The sequence below is a fragment of the Myripristis murdjan genome, chromosome 11 (assembly GCF_902150065.1).
Source record: "Myripristis murdjan chromosome 11, fMyrMur1.1, whole genome shotgun sequence".
In the NCBI taxonomy this organism is placed as follows: Eukaryota; Metazoa; Chordata; class Actinopteri; order Holocentriformes; family Holocentridae; genus Myripristis; species Myripristis murdjan.
The window spans coordinates 26,105,093-26,119,266 of record NC_043990.1 but is presented as its reverse complement, the minus strand read 5'-3'; the positions used below and the strand labels follow the sequence as shown (position 1 = coordinate 26,119,266).

General features: G+C 40.8%; 2 protein-coding genes across 3 annotated transcripts in view; both read left to right on the top strand.

Annotated features, from left to right (window-relative positions):
* The first annotated feature begins 2,335 nt into the window (after positions 1–2,335).
* On the top strand, positions 2,336–4,593 carry LOC115368285 (uncharacterized). 2 transcript variants are annotated; one of them, XM_030064340.1, is made up of 2 exons: positions 2,336–2,442; positions 3,175–4,587. In XM_030064340.1, exons 1-2 carry the CDS (start codon positions 2,428–2,430, stop codon positions 4,150–4,152), a joined length of 993 nt encoding a protein of 330 aa, XP_029920200.1. In that variant the 5' UTR covers positions 2,336–2,427; the 3' UTR covers positions 4,153–4,587. The 2 variants fall into 2 exon arrangements, with proteins under 2 accessions (XP_029920200.1, XP_029920201.1); XM_030064341.1 differs by having other exon boundaries at positions 2,346–2,442; positions 3,178–4,593.
* A 7,972-nt stretch (positions 4,594–12,565) lies between these two features.
* Positions 12,566–14,174, top strand: part of col22a1 (collagen, type XXII, alpha 1) — a 45,291-nt gene continuing 43,682 nt past the window's right edge. Inside the window, exons 1-2 of the mRNA XM_030063941.1 lie at positions 12,566–12,656; positions 12,768–13,334. Coding sequence (XP_029919801.1) covers positions 12,566–12,656; positions 12,768–13,334 — 658 coding nt within the window. The remainder of the gene's footprint in view (positions 12,657–12,767; positions 13,335–14,174) is intronic.

Here is a 14,174-nt window from a genome sequence, read left to right as displayed (position 1 = left end):
GCATTACATCAAATAGAAAATATCTACGTCTTGTGCATCGCAACACATTTCCCTGTAATTCAGCGAGACATACTAGGGATCTCCACCAGAATGTAAACTAAAGTTCTGTGAGTTTGATCAAAGCCCAGCCACGCAGCATGCATTTGTAATGAGCAAGCCACCAATGGCACTGGCCATAATAGCTTTCTGTATTTTTGGAGTCAATTGCTTATGTAAAAATGTAGTAATGTACCACCAAAATAGGTATAGTGGCTCACCTTGCTTTGCAGAGCTCTTAAACCCAAACTAATTTCATGGGTCTGGGTTACAACAGAGAGTTTTAGTGTTCCATGATGGTCTAAATACTGTTTCAGAGGCTTTTCCACCTCGAGAAGAAAAAAGATCTTCACAAAAATAAGAAAAGGATCAGATTTAAAAGTAGTGAATTTTAGTGCAAAATACCCCCTTTATGTCACTTTAGTCCAAAAATACCAGTATTGGTATCGGCCTTGAAAACTCTATATGTCTCAAACCCTAATTGATACAAATGTGTGTAATATGCTACATATGTCGTGGGTGTGAGCAAGCAAGAATTTGACAGAAAAATGAGCTGTGCAGCCCAGTTGCCTGCCTCTCTCTGAGTGGCCCGAGCAGTGCAGCTGGGTGTTCAGTAGGTGGGAGAATGAGCAGGCAACATCCCTCTTTATCCCTTCCCACACCTCAATAATTATACTGTCAACCACGGACGTCAGGGATCGCAGAGGGCGACACAATAAGAACAGTGGCGGAGGGGCGTGTGGGCCCTCTCTCGGTGCCAAGCCTGTAATTTCACATGTTAAATGATCATGTAAGCAGAGCCAAGATGTTCTGCAGCGGGACCATCACCACCATACCAATGATATGATGAAGCTTTGCAATAAGCAGGTGTTGATGTGTTCTATTTTTTTTTTTTTTTTTTTTTTTTTTGGTGGGGGGCCTGAGGCGAGACTGAAACAACTGAGAACAGGAGATTTTGAATCATGATTGAGTCTGGCTGTCTGATGAAAAATGGATCTGCTCTCAGAGGCAAAACTACATTTTAACAAAAGCACCATCCAATCTGGAGCAGTAGGGCTCTAAATGTGATGTATGGCTGCAGAGAAGGTAAAATTTTAAATAAACTGCTGTTTGAGGGATTAAGAGCTGCAGATATTCAAGCAATATGCGTCACATTATTGTCTTGTCTGCCACTCTGAAGATATTTACAGTGAAAAACAGCACATCAGGTCAGATGAGAATTTGATCACATTAAAAGTGTAAAACTGTTGAATTTGTGTTATGAAATGAGTCTATACTGTGACTAATGTAGATAATACCAGGTTCATCTTTCTAATAATGCAGCCCCCTGTGTACAATTCACATCTTCATAGTCTCAAAGCTTCATAGTCCTCCTCTAACACTTCTACTTCTCTTTATCTACATCTCCTCCTTTGTGATTAGTATAGATTTAATTAGGGAAAACAGTCAGGGATAATGGCTTTTACCTCAATTCACCCTTTTAGTGCACTTCATGACAAGAGTGAGCGTCCCTAATATTTTATGCAGTCAGACTGTATATACTGCCATCTCTGTGGCTGTGTGTCACTACTGTGTAGTATATTTGAAATCACTCCAGAGTGGCACCTCAGCTGCTGCAGAAACTCACATTATGTTGAATGTTTTCATCCACAGGTTACTTAGCATATTTCTCAGTGAGAGCTGAGAGGCGCTGAATATTTTACAATATTTTATCCGACTCTTGATGTGAATGCAAAGGCTGACTGCTGACTCCAGACACACTGGAGGACGATAGAGATAGCTTTGTGTATTGTATGTTACATACATCTATAGGCACACATATATAGCTCACTGGCGTAATCTAAAAATAATGCAAATGATGGATCAGGCTTACAATTCTAGACATGTCTGCCCTATATAACGTAATATTCACGGGATTTCAACATGAAGCTCCGTTGTCACTGCTCCCTTCTCCTCCAGCGCCTCGACAACTGGCTGTGGTCTGCATATAATGATGATGAGGCCGTTAACTTGTGGCAAATGCACCAGGGAGGTCTCTTGCACCATCTAGTGGCCAAGAAGCAACAACAAATCCCCCCACAGGCCCACATCATCATTTGAGCAGCGTAACAGGGAATTCATTTTATGGCATTAAACATGCATTTAGGATGAAAACAAACTTGTCCACCAGGTGCTGCCATGCGTGCATGCCTACAGTAGTAGCTGTCACTAAGCTGGAGATCATTAGAGATCACCTGCTGCATGGTGACCTTAATCTCCCTAATGATATTAAAGCTGCTAAAACCTATCCTAACTGCAATGTCATTGCCTTTGGTCAAGCAGCACTGACAGGGACAATAACAAGATCGTTCTGCACCGTGAGAAATTATTCAACAAAAATTTAAGCAAGGGATGTCTGCCAAACCGGTGAGTATACATTTTCTACCATCTTATGGCCAACCTGTTGGTCATTTATCCAGCTTTTCAACTTTCAATCAGTAGCACTAGACAAGCTTACTTTAAATTTGAAGTGAAAGTGAGGAAACTGGCTTGTCATGCTGAGCGTACAGTTGCCAAATGAATCAAGCCAGGCTTGAGACATACAAATGTAAGGGGAAAGCAGTAGGTTGTGAGTTTAGATAAGGAAGTTCATAAATGACATTTTAATCATCTAATTTTTTCCCCTGTAAAATTATCATAATAAATCACTAAACAGAGTGCCAACTCAGACCACAGGATAATTACACATTTCATTCAACGTGACTGATTTTATGGTTGCTGAAAGTCACTTTGGCTCTTCAGAAAAGTAGTAGAGCAGAATTAACACACCAAGAAAAAAAAAAAAAAAACCTTTAGAAGGCAGATATATTTAAAATCTAATTTCAACTTACTTTATTGCTAAAATAGCTGCTTCAGTTTTCAATGTGAAATATTGAAGAATCTTCAAAGTTTGGCAGGAGGTAACTAGGGAAATCAAAGTGCCTGTGTAAATGTCACCACAAATGCAAATGTACTGCATTTGGCACTATATTTTATAACTATCATTACTGGGGTATATCTGGGTGAAAATGAATTCTAAAGGTGGCTAAAAGTATTTTAAGCCATATTTTTATTTCTGTGCTATTATTCATATGAGTCAGTGATGTCTCTTTTGTTCAGGAGGCTCCCCAGCGAGAGGAAATCTTGACCTCCCAGGGTAAAAATACCATGATGCATCTGAATGGTCAAAACCTCAGACTGGCAGCTAAAAATGGCCCCAATTCAAAAACACCTGGCCTCCATCTGTCAGCAACACATGGAAAGGAGGCAGTGGGTCAGCTTACGGCCTCCTCGCTGACCCAGGAGGGTGTGGCACAGTTGGATTCGCTGCTGCTCAAGTCGCCAAGGCCTGACTTAGAAAAGGAAAAGGAAGCCGAGAATCAGCCTGCCCGGCGCCCTATGAAGCTTGCCCCTCTGCAGCTGCCGGAAGAGGTGAAGGAAGCTCAGAAGCAAAAAATCAAGTTCATCGAGCAGGAAGCCAAAGATGTTTCTGATAAGCTGGACATGGCAGTGAACGGGCCCCGGAAAGTCAAAGCTTGTGTCAGACACAGGCAGGTGAAAAGTCCTGGGCGCCCCTCTGCTTTGTCTGAGCCAGTTAAAACCCAACAGCAGCACAGAGCTCCAAGGGCCAAGCTGATACGCTCCAGTCCCATAGAGCAGAACAGCGAGAGGCATCTAGAGGAGGTGGTGTGTCGTGGCACCCCAGCCCTTTTGTGCAGCAAACCCACCCCTCCCTCTGTTTCTCCGGGTGTTAAAGCTCAGGCCACACGCAGCGGAGAGGTGGCAAGCCAGAGCCCCGGCATGCTCCAGCAGCAGACTGGGAGGAGGCGGCTGAGGCTGAGGAGAACGCAGCGCCTAGAAGAGGATCAGGGCAAATCAAACACGTCAACAGGGGGATTATCTGGAGATGAAGGCAAGCTGGCTCAGGGTTTCCAAGGCAAAGGGCAACGTGCGGAGAGGGCTCTGAGAGAGGCCAGCCGCATGCTGGAAAAGGCATCAAAAAGGAACCTGGCACAGCAGCACCCCGAGAACATGGCGGTGTCAGGGAGAGCCATGAGGCGGGTGGCAGTCAGCGACCTGCAGGAGGCAGTGCTGTGAGCCTGCGGCAGCTCAACGTACATACAGTGAAAATGCACGTGATGGGGTTAACCCATGTCTTGACTGATGCCTCTAATTGGACATTAACCCCACAAAACTCATGAGCTGTGGGCTGGCTTTTATTTAGTCCCCTGAGCAAAATTCCTTTACCTCTTTCAAAAATAGATTTTTAAAAACTGTTATTTCGGCAAATATTTATTTATTTTTTTTGTTTTTTGGAATGTGCATAGTCTCATCTAAAAAACAAAAACAAAAACAAACACAAAAAAAAATAAAAAATACATAAAATTAACTTTAAATAACCACTCTTCCATTACTTTTTTTACTTCTGTTTTTCTGTGAAAAATTTTTTAATCATTATTTTTTATAATTATTTTTCCTTTTTTATTTATTTTTTTAAGATTACGGTTATGATTTTTTAGATTCCAACCTAAAAAAAAAAGAAAAAAAACCTTAAATATATAAAATTCAATAACCACATTTTGTTTGACTTTTGCATAACTATTTGCTGTCTCTTTTTTAATTTTTATTTTTTTATTTTTTTATTTTCATAGGATTCAAGTTAGGATTGTGTTTTTAGACTTATAGAGTTTATAAGTGTAAATTATGAGTTTTTACACTTATAAACACAATAATTACATCTTCATAAGCTGAAGTAGCAATATTTTAAGAAATATAGGGAATTCTGTTCAGACAGCTAAATAAAACTTCTTTTTTTTTCTTAAGAAGCCTGCCCATTAGCTTGTGGGTAAAGAGGAACAGGTGATTACAAAGTATAGCAGTGCAGTCCCCTCAGCAAGTCCTCTGCCATATTTAACCATAATTTAGGCTAATAATGTACACAGGACAGGACGGTCTTTTACTTTTGCAGCTTTGCATTTATGAACTTTTGTCTTCTGCATGGACAGCCAGGCTGACGTGATGATGCTGGCATTTGTGTTATGTGGAGACCTCAGTTTGGGCTCAATCAACAGTTGAATAAACAGCGGTATGAAGTATGCATGGACTAAATTATGCTATATTGCTTCAGCAAATGAAAACGAATATCTAGAAGGCAGAAAACTAGAAAGCTGTGCCAATCTAACCTGCTTTTAAGTTTTGGGCTTCCCGATGAGCCTTTGGTAACTGCCACCTCTCACATCTGAAACACTGACATTACTCGACATAACTGCAGCAAAGGCAAGCCGATGTGTATGAGCAAATAATTCAATAAACCTCTTCTTGTAAGCATTGTCTAAATGAGCTCACCCTGAAAACTAGAGAGGCACCTTCCATGCACCTGTTCTTTCCTTCATGCTGTATGACGACTTCTAATAAACTAAATGAACCTCACAGTGCTTTGTCATGCGGTCTCTGAAGAAAGCAGCGGTTCTCTATATTTCACTAACGTTGGGTTGGCAGCAGACCAGTCTCAAGTTCATTAATGATTTGGCACACATCCCTTGTGCTCCAAAAATAGAAAAGAAATAAATAAAAGCAGCGGTGTTTCCTAAAAAGATATGCCAGCGTTCATCTAAGTTATGGATTGTTCTATTTATTCCAAAAGCTACGCCCTAGATCAGTGTACACAAAAGGTGAAGGAGGTAGAGGACAAAGCAAGACTTTTGACTCAACACAAAGAGAGGTATCCTGCTATGGTGAAGCCAAAACTACTCAGAAATTCATAAAAAAAGACCAACTCATTAGTAGTTGAAAAGGTAAACTATGACCTACAATCAGGAAACAGCACAGTGTCGATAAATAGAACTTAAACGACTAATATATATTTTTATCTTATTGAAAATATTTTGTTTTCCATCAAAAAGTATGTTATGATAATAAAGATTCACATCATCTGACAAATATGAGGGTGGGTATGTGGGTTTACCAGCAGAGCTTTCTTGTTTGAATATCTTTTTCCATTTTATGTGTGTCAGAGATGCTGTGTGTAGCATTTTAATCACCCGTACATCATAGTCAATTTAATTATTACACTCCGCTATAATTATCTTACAGACACACTATGCAGTGTCAGAAGGGAGGGCGCACCACTTTGTTTACTGATGTAAAAGTTACACTTGAGGAATGATAAAACCCCTCATGTGCACAGTCTGAGCTCTGATAGCCAATGGCATTAATGCAACATTTTTAAATATCTCTTGAATCCCAATGTTTTTATATCACATGTCCATAAAAACACTAAAAAGGAAGCAAAATGCCCTTATTTTGGGGTTGTAATTGGATTGAAAAGCTAAAGTCATGAGGCTTGTATAAGTTAAATTCTCTCTGTGAATTAATTCATCATCTTTTACCATATCAGACAAAGTGGTCCTTCCTCCCCTTAGAAACTACACAGTCTGCCTTTAAACAAATGAGGCCATAGTTGGAAATGATTGTGCAAAATGTTTCTCAAAACTCAGAATAAATTTCAAACCCTGTTAGTGTTAGCAAGGAGAATCTTTGTTTCCTCTCATAAATGTATCATTTATTTGTTTTATGGAAGGGCCTTTTTCCAACAGCCTTTCACTTCTTCCGCCACCTGCTGCTGCTAAAGACTCTGAAAACCTGTAGCTCTTTTTGCACTGGAAGAACAGCGCCCTCTTGCTGTTTTGTCTGGTAAAGCAAGACAACAGGTTTGTTACCATATCCGACCCAGTGGCTCACGGTGCAGTGTGCAGACATGCAGTCATGCTGGTGATGGCCTCAATAGTTTTTCACTGCAGTCATTTTGACATGAAGTATCAGGTAAATAGATGTCACTAATGACATTAATCAAAGGTTCTGTTCTGTTCAGGTCTAACAGAGCCACGGCTCTGCCATTGTTAATGCTGGTCCATGGGAAATATCCCAAAAATAATGATTTATTGATGCTAAATACTAAAAGTATAAATTTTATAAAGCCAGAATGAATGTGTGAGTCCATAGTTCAAACATTTTGAAAGCCGACAAGCATCTCTGCTAAGATGTGGGAGGTTCTCACTGCTGTCATTCAGATGACAGGAGGTTTTGTCCTACATGCTGCTTGCCTTGCAGCACCTCAGTCACCCGCCATGCTGATCACCTCCTCAGGCCCCTCACATAGGGCTGCAGATGGTCCCTCAGACTGACACCATCACTCATAACATGCATCTGCCCAGAGTCATCAGCACGCTTCCCATCCGCTTCACCCTGAGCCTATACATAGCCCGGCCTGTGGTCACTTGCCTTGACTACAAAGGCACTGCAAATAGGTCTGAATGTAATGGCTCGCTTGTTTTGTCTCCATACCGTTCAAAGTTGAAATTGAAGCTGGATTCTGGAGCACAGCTTTTGAAAGTGGGGTCCTTAAGGGTCTTCCAGGGTCCAAATAGTGTAAATGCTTGTGAAAGTCTGTGCTCAGACAACTCTCACAAGCATTTAAACATTTAATCACATGGTAATCATATAAATGTAATATTATGATATATTATATTATATTATATTATAAATATAGTTTTCTTGTAAATATTTTTTTTTGCAAAATTTTCTGATAATTCTCACATGAGTTTCTTCTAATTTTCTTTGCAAAGTTCCAGTCATTTTTTAATGTTCCAGTAATTCTGGTAATTGCTGTATTTCCCATGTTCTTGAAAGAAATCAAATGACTTTGCTCAGATTTCAAAGGGCTAAACAATTTAACACAATAAGCAAAGTGCCTTTTTTCTCATTTTACGGTCACCCAGCTGGCATGTGACTGACCTTTAACACAGAAATGTGGTTGAAGTAATACCAGCTGTTGTTTAAGTATTAAAAAAACAAAAGTTTAATGCTAAATGGTTGTAAAAATGTTAACAAAATACTTATAAATCAACACTGAAATGTTAGCAAGATCTGCACATTGAATCTACATGATGTGTTCGACCACAGATAAAATGTAAAGTTCTGTCTTCTGGATTATTATTATTATTATTGTCATTGTTATTATTATTTTGGATGCTAGGTTCAGTGTAGACTGAAAAGCAAGGTTAACCTGGACCCATGATGCTGATTCACCTGTGAATAAACATTGAAATGCTGGCTGGATAGGACAAAATGACTTCAAATGGGGGTCTGTAGTGTAATGAAAGTCAACTTGGGGGTCCAGAACTTGAAAAAGCTTTAAAACCCCTGTTTTAGAGAACACTGGTGCATCAAGCAGCATCAATTTCAATGCAGATTTTGATGGATTTCTACTGCAGCCAAAGGATGAAGGGAGTTCATAGCAGCACTTTAAAAAGTAAACTTCAAACAAGAACTACCAACTTGAGAGTTAAGATGCAGAGGAGGTTTAGGGGAGAGATGTGCCTCCCAGACAGGACATGTCATGTCCTCTGGTAGTTTTGTCAAACTGACAGACTGACAAAGAGAGAGCTGTAAGTTTCACTACTGCTTCCTCTCCTCCCACAGGGAACACGATACCATATGATAAGGACATCAGTGTGCGATGAAATGTGATTTACATGGATTTCCTAGGTTTGTATATCAAATTAAAATGCATGTGGATGTACATGTTTGCAAAACAGAGTACAAAACCAGTTTATCACCAAGCAGAGGTTGGAAATGCATACATTTTGCACAGGGAAAAAATAGTATTATGGGCAATATGGGCATTTAAAGACAGATTTGCAACATATAATATGATGAGTTTTGTATAATGAATTAATGCTACCAGCTAATATAAAAGATATAATTTTGATAATCCTGAGGGGGAAAGGGCAAGTGCTAAGAGGACTCAGAAAAGAAACATGGAATTTACTTAGGAATATAGCAAATGAAGGGGTGGGGATGGGATATTTAAACAGTGGTGACTTTTTCATCACCAAACATGTTGAGTAGCAATGCAGGAATGAAAAAAGATAGTGATTATAGCACAAATGACAGCACTTGAACATGACATGCAGAATAAGATGAGTGAGAGACTATAAAAGTATGACATACGTAATAAAAAGCACAAAGCTTCACTGTGAATCCGCACAAGAACAAATATTTAACACAAAGCACCAAGCACAAGTGTTCTGTAATCATTTCCCAACTTAAATACAGCCCTTCTCCACAAGTGTGCGGCTGGTTGAGGCCGAGGCTGGCCCGGCCCACCACCAGCTCCAGGGCGGCTCCGTTGTGGCTGTCACAGTGGCAAAGGCCGGACAGTTGAGGAGGTTGCCAAGAAGCCATGCCTTACTTTGAGGGCAACACTTCAGATGGGCGCAGCCATAAAGGAAAAAAAAGGGACAAAAATACCCAGAAAGTTGGGTCTATAATTGGCTGGGCCTCTCAGCCGTTTTTTATGTGTGAGCACAGCCCAGTCAAGCTGAGCTGAAGCCACCTCGTCCCCTAGTGAAACCCTACACTTTCACCCTCCAAGTTCCTCCCACCCAATCCACCCATCTGCAAGGTTGCTGAAGCTCACCTCACTTTTTAACAACACTGTACACTGGATTGTCACCCTGGATTATCTACAGATCTAAGCCTCATTTCTGGCTAACCTGTAAAGGAGGATATTTTGGATTATTATCACGGGAGGATGCTGCTGCCCCAGTGCTGATTTAAGGTGAGAGTGCTGGAGGCAGGCAGCCACCTCCAGTAACCCTGACAGATTAGCCAGGTAAGAATGACGGAAATGTGATGAATGATGTGATCATTTATCTGTCACTGCCATTCTCCTTTTGAAAAGTGGGTCTCTGAATTGTTTTTTTGGGGAGGATTGTGTTGCAGTTTTGAACTGTTAATGAGAAATGCTCTTGTAGCCACATGCTGTTTAGATGCACTATCAGAGAAAGAGCTTTTGGATGCACTGACCTTTTTTTTTTTTGCACATGGAAAAACTGTTTCTGTTTTTCACATTTTGGGAGTGATGAATGGGGGGCTTCTGTTATAGAGATCTGCGTTGTAATCCCAGGTCTACCATTGAGAGAGGAAGTGGAAACAGGCCTGATGACACAGACCCACCGTTTGTAAAGGAGTAGAACCTGGCCTCAGGCGTAGATGCTGACAGAGACAAACCAGCTCGCGTTTAGTCATTCGCTTGGAAAACTTAGTGATGCTGTAACCGCTTGTAAAATGCTTTATCAACTTGTAAAACTTTGTGAATTAATGTAACACAGCACTGGGACAAGTGTACATTTAAATATAATCAGAGATGAAAGGGAGACAAATTAGAATATGTTAATCTCAGATGAGTAAAGCAGGATTATAAGCATGAACCCAAATCTTGTTTCACTGCTTTCAGAGGGCAGATGAGGATTTTTTTTTTTTCTTCCATTGAATCTGGGCTGAGCTGAATTTCCCACATTCTAAATGCACACTAATTGTGGCAATTACAGTGATTCAGCAAGTAGCCTTATTCTGTTTATTAATAGCACCACTGAAACCAAGTGGCAGAAATAACCCAGTGTTGGATCAGATAAGGCCACTTGCATCTGGAATCCAAATTCCATTACCTACAATAATGCTCTTTGTCCATTTTAAAGGCTTTAATACCAGATCAGTCAAGTTGAAGTCCAGTAATTTTGACAAATGAAATATCTTGGATTTGAGAATATAATTTCATAAACCCACTTTGTGTGCAAACGGGTTATCTGTTCAAAATAATGCAAGGAAATACCAGCAACAATTGTAGTTATTTCATTGAGTGGATGGCTTGTTGGCTTCCTCCTAGATCTCTAGTTCCATTGACCTTTATAGCTCTAAAATGGTCCAAAATATAGAACATATATTGCAAAAGAACTTGAAAGTATGTCAGCTATACGGTGCAACACAGTCACTGAACTGACCTGATAATCTCCTCTCTTAGTTCACATGTCCTTAAACATCCCACTGAGAACATTCCTGACAGTAGACTGTAAATCTAAATCCCAATTCTTAGCGTTAACTTTTGGAAAAGAAATATCTCAATAAATCAATGGAAATATCAGACAGCAAAAAAGAATCTGAAGGATGGTAAAGAGCTTTTCAGGACATCAGGGGCTCGTTTTATAGTGTTCCAAGTTGTGCAGAACTCAGACTTTCCCAAACCTCCCCCACTGACCCCAGCAAAGACACAGACCTCCAGTTAGGATGAGTTCGTGTTATGACTATGGTCAATGACACATGGTAGGCATCACAGTCACCGGTGTTCAGAAAGTGTAAGAATAGTTTTGTGTTTACATGGCAACATTTCTGCCAATGCCACATAGCCACAACAGCCTCATGAATCAAACAAAGAACTTCTGCCAGACCGTTACAACATTAAAGCTGCGCTAAGTAATTTTGCTCTTTGGTGACCCCAAGTGGAAGCCAGAGATCACTGAATTGATTTCATTTTGAACGCCTTAGTTTCTCAGAAATCATGTAATGCCATTTCAGCAAACTGCACACTCCTCACGAACTTTCTGCAGCATACTGGCTGGTATGGGTGGTGGTGGTGAAAAGTTTTGGCAGCAAGTTTAACCACTGCTGGTGAGTCCAGCTGTCCCAGGACAGAGCATTCATTTCCCTCTGGAGAAAGTTTGTATTTCACACTCAAGTTTCGATTTGTTTATTCCTGTGGGCGGCTAAGATTTATTGCCAATGCCCTTACTTTATACTAGAAAGAAATTTGGGATGTCCTTCCTTGTTGCAGTGCCAATTTGTGATATAGTCTAATAAGCAGTGGGTTTGTCAGAGTTTTGTGCCAAGGCAGAAAAAAACAGGATTCAGCTGTCCTCAATCCACCAAACCACATGTGTTTGGTGAATCATGACTTCTTGCATATTGCATCAAACACCTTAATTATTAATCAGTGCTTCTGATTAATGATAATGTACCACAAGGTGTATACAAAAGCACCCTGTTGCTATGTTGAGCAACCTTTCTAAAACACTGGTTAAAACCCTGGTCAACTCTTTGTTTTGAATTATTGGTAGAATCTTTAAGCTAAACCAAGCTATAAATCGAACCATGGCTGAAAACCTGAGGCACAAACCAAATTGTGAAGAAGAGGAACTGTTCGAACCTTAATAAGAAGGGTGTATCATGACATAAAATCTTTCCTTGTGCAGCTTCAAATGAAAATTTCACCAGTACCTTGCAAATGAAAAAGTCAAACAGATGTAGCCACTGTAGTCCAATTTAGCTACTAGCATCTTGAGCAACAGGAAGTGCTTTATGCACTTTGGCTTCCGCGTTTGGGAGAAATTGTCGGTAACAGAAATTCTGTTTATCTTTCAGAGCTGGAGAGGTGCAGGGAATAGTCTAGCAACCAGCCATGAGAAAGACACTAGATTACAAAACACCTGTACAGTTTAGCTTCTCTGGTGTGGTCACAGCAGTCCAAATGCAGAACAGATGCAGGATAGATAGATTAACAATGGATGACTACAGTGATGACTTGAATTGTTGATATTTTCATTGACCTCTCCACAGATTGGAAAACTTGATGGTGGTAATAACTTAAACAAAAAGGAGCCGAATCAACTTCAAGATGGAAATACGATTGGGATTTAGGATTACCCTGGTCTTGGTCACCCTGGTCTTAACTTTCTCAGGAGAGAGAGTGGAAGCACAAAGGGCAGGTAAGGATGATCTAGGCTGAACATAAAGAGACAACACCCCTTTTTATAGCTTACTGTGTATAGGAAACTTCATGATGTGTAATTTTCTTAAAACCTGTCTACCCACAACAGGATGTAAAAATGTCCACTATGACTTGGCATTCATCCTGGATACCTCCTCCAGTGTGGGAAAAGAGAACTTTGAGAAGATCAGGCAGTGGGTGGCCAACCTGGTGGAGTCTTTTGACATAGGACCTGACAAGACAAGAGTGGCTGTGGTTCGGTATAGTGACAGGCCTACCATTGAATTCAACCTGGGGAGACATAAGACCCTGGAGGATGTGAAGCGAGCTGCCCGTAATATACGCTACCTGGGGGGAAATACAATGACCGGGGATGCTATCAGCTACACCACCGAGAACATCTTCACAGAGCGGAACGGGGCGAGGCCCATGGCCAGAGGCATTCAGAGGGTGGCTATCCTCCTAACGGATGGCAGAAGCCAGGATTATGTTCTGGAGCCCTCCAAGGCAGCCGCCAAAGCAGGGATCAGGATGTTTGCTGTGGGCATTGGGGAGGCGCTGAAAGTAGAGCTGGAGGAGATTGCAGCTGAGCCCAAGAATGCCCATGTCTTCCACGTGACGGACTTCAATGCCATTGACAAGATCAGGGGCAGGCTGCGGAGGAGGCTCTGTGAGAGTAAGTCACCAGTCAGACTCCAAGCCAACACATCACTCACTTTGCATACCACACGGAGCTTTTTAAAGTGGTAGAGTCTGCCCCACTGTGAACATGCTTTTAATCAATCCTGACTCTTATTTTAACACTTAACCACAGACCAGGGAAAGACCTTAACCACAAAACCCCACCCAGCCTAAAAGACCTGGTGCACATGCTTACTGTGTTATCACCTGGCTTCTTCTTGACTTTTTACTTACTTTCATGCTGCTGGCTGAAAATATATTGTGTGAGGTGGATGGTGCAGAAATTGGCTCATAAATGACAATTTTCTAACCAGGACATTTCTGTGGTATATAGCCGCCTTTTTGACTGCTGCTCTGGTGTGGAGGTGTGTAGCACTGGAAAGCCTGTGTTATCCTAACCTCAATGGTTTTTCCATAGAGCACCAAGAAAATCTTTCAACAAAGGCAGCAGATTCTGAGAATAATCCAACATTGTTTTTATTTAGTTGTCATAAATTGTCTGAAATATGTCATGAAAGAAAAAGAAAAAGAAAAAGAAATTAGTTTCATGTTCCTCAGTAGCTGTGTGGGGAAGTGGAAAGGAATCTGTGTATGTGTGTATGAGTGTTTTCATAGAGAAGATGGATGCTTTGCACTCCAGCGTTTGAATTCTTACCTAAAATTAGCCGGACAGGAAAGAAAGGATGCCTTTAGTCTTTGCCACAAACAGTAAATACAGAAGCGGAAATGACATGATTACATGGTTTGGTGCATAGATAAGCATTGACAAACTCAAAACTCTCACTTCAATCTGGCTTTAGTGTCAAGTTTGACATGGCAAAAGACTTCATTCCCC